A 2,500-nucleotide genomic window follows, 5' to 3' on the forward strand; every position below is an offset into this window, starting at 1 on the left:
TGTGTGTGTGTGTGTGTGCACAGTCCCTGCAACACACACTGACAGGAATGGTACATCACTGCAGGGCTACACGTCCCCGTGGGTGCCGTGAGGACACAGGCGTGCACCACACGGCTGCCTGGCTGCCCACGGGTGATCCTCGTGTTGTCTGGCGTGGACGAGAGGCTGCTGGAGGAGGCGGCCCAGATAGCACAGCTCCTGCAGCCCACACAGCGCCCGTGAGTGTGTGCCAACACTGCTCTCTCTCTCCTCTCCTCTCCCCTCTTCTCTCACCTTCCCTCTTCTCCCCTCTCCTCCCCTCCCCTCTTCTCCTTCCCTCCCCTCCCTTCTCCTCTCCATGCCTCTTCTCTTTTCCCCTTCTCTCCTCTTCTCTCCCCTACCTTCCCTCCTCTTCTCCTTTTCCCTCCTCCCTCCCCTCTCCTCTACTCCCCTCCTCTCCTCTTCTCTTCCCTCTTGTCACCTCCCCTTTTCTCTTCTCTCCTCTCCCCTCTCCTCTCCTCCCCTCACCTCCCCATCCCTCCTCTCCTCTCTTCTCATTTCTCCTCCTCTCCCCTCCCCTCCCCCACACACCCCTCTCTTCTTTCCCCTCTTCTCCTCTTCTCTTCCTCCTTCTCCCTTCTTCTCTTCTCTTCTCCCCTCTTCTCCTTTCTTCTCCACTCCTTCCCCACCCCTCCTCTTTTTTTCCACCTACTCTCCTCTTCTCTTTCCTCTTCTCTTCTCCTCTCCTCTCCTCCCCACCATTTCTCTCCTTTTCCCTTCCTCTCCTCTTTCCTTCCCTCCTCTCCTCTCCTCTCCTCTCCTCTCCTCTCCTTTCCTTTCCTCTCCTCTCCTCTCTCTCTCTCTCTCTCTCTCTCTCTCTCTCTCTCTCTCTCTCTCTCTCTCTCTCTCTCTCTCTCTCCTTGTTAATGTAATAATGCTAATAATAATGATAATAATAATAATAATAATAATAATAAAAAGAAGAAGAAGAAGAAGAAATAGAACAACAACAACAACAAACTGATGGGAGTTAGAGGAGGAGGAGGAGGAGTAAAAGTAGTAGTAGTAGTAGTAGTAGTAGTAGTAGTAGTAGTAGTAGTAGTAGTAGTAGTAGTAGTAGCAGCAGAAGTAGTAGAAGTAGTAGAAGTAGTAGTAGTAGTGGTAGTAGTAGTAGTAGTAGTAGTAGTAGTAGTAGTAGTAGTAGTAGTAGTAGTAGTAGTAGTAGTAGTAGTAGTAGTAATAGTAGTACTAATAGTAGAAGAACAAGAACAAAGAAACAAACAAACAAACAAACAAAAATAAACAAATAAAAAAGAAGGCAAGAAATAAATAAAAAAAATCAATGAAATGAACAAATAAATTTAGAAACACATCAACGAGGAGACAATGGAACAAACAAACAAACAAACAAACAAACAAATGTAAACAAAAATAAATAAACAAAGCAACAAATAAAGCAGGAAAAAAAGGAATAAGGAAAGAGAGAAAAGCAGAATGAAAGAGAGGAACAAATAAAGAAAGAGAAAAATTAATGAGCCAAGAATCAAGGAGGAAAGCATTCAAACAAACAAACAAACAAACAAGTGGGTACTTATAGAAAACACGAATGATCAAATAAAGAAACCGACTACCTTTCTTTTTTTCCAACATTCTATTACACACACACACACACACACACACACACACACACACACACACACACCGTATAAGTAATTCCTTTAAGTGTTTTAAGTAATCCATGACATGGTGGAATATTTTGTTAGGTCAGTTAGAGTGAGGTCAGGCTAGGTGGGGTACATTAGATTAGGTTGACTTGGGTTAGCTTAGGTAGATTAGGAGAGGATGAGTTAGGCTAGGTTAGGATAGGTTAGGTTAGGATAGGTTAGGTTAGGCTGAGTTAGGTTAGGATAGGTTAGGTTAGGCTGAGTTAGGTTAGGTTAGGTTAGGATAGGTTAGGATAGGTTAGGTAAGGTTAGGCTGAGTTAGGTCAGGTTAGGCTTATGATCAAAGGCAACGAAAGCACATACATATATATCTTCCTAATACTTATTTTTTCCTTTTATTTATTTATTTATTTATTTATGTATGTATTTATTTTATGATATTTAATTTTTTTGCTATGGTGAGTGAGGTGAGGTTCAGTGGGTATGTTACGTTAGGTTAGGTGTGTTAGGCTTGTTACCAATACTTTTATTTATTTATTTTTTTGTAAGTAATTGTTTGAGTGTTCCTTCTTTCCTTTCTTTTTTATTCTTTATTCTTTTTATTTATTTACTATTTTTTGTAAAGTGTGTTAGGATGTGTGAGGTTAGTTAGGTAAGATTAGGTGCGCTAAGTTAGGTTAGGAAACTTTATGAAACTATATCTTCCTCATACATTCTTCTTTGTTCCTTTAGGTTAGGTAAGATTGTGTGTCAGGTTATGTGACGCTAGGTTAGGTTAGGAAGGTTATGTGAGGTGTTAAATATTTAAGTAATCACCCAGGTGTTAAGGTTGTTGTTGTGTGTATGTTAGGTTAGGT

The 2,500-nt window shown here is 41.3% G+C and overlaps 2 protein-coding genes across 9 annotated transcripts in view; one reads left to right on the plus strand and one right to left on the minus strand.

Annotated features, from left to right (window-relative positions):
* LOC135095212 (uncharacterized) overlaps positions 1 to 2,500 on the minus strand; it is a 65,020-nt gene that overhangs the window by 46,493 nt on the left and 16,027 nt on the right. The window contains exon 2 of one of the 7 annotated variants that reach the window (XR_010264133.1): positions 44 to 198. The exons of the other annotated variants lie outside the window; for them this stretch is intronic. The gene's annotated coding sequence lies outside the window, so the exon portion shown is untranslated. The remainder of the gene's footprint in view (positions 1 to 43; positions 199 to 2,500) is intronic. 7 annotated transcript variants of the gene reach the window in all.
* The window catches only part of LOC135095210 (uncharacterized), a 16,916-nt gene that overhangs the window by 10,944 nt on the left and 3,472 nt on the right, over positions 1 to 2,500 (plus strand). For both annotated transcript variants that reach the window (XM_063995994.1, XM_063995993.1), the window contains exon 4: positions 65 to 218. In XM_063995994.1, the coding sequence (XP_063852064.1) occupies positions 65 to 218 (154 nt within the window). The remainder of the gene's footprint in view (positions 1 to 64; positions 219 to 2,500) is intronic.

This window comes from Scylla paramamosain, chromosome 48 (genome assembly GCF_035594125.1).
Source record: "Scylla paramamosain isolate STU-SP2022 chromosome 48, ASM3559412v1, whole genome shotgun sequence".
In the NCBI taxonomy this organism is placed as follows: domain Eukaryota; kingdom Metazoa; phylum Arthropoda; class Malacostraca; order Decapoda; family Portunidae; genus Scylla; species Scylla paramamosain.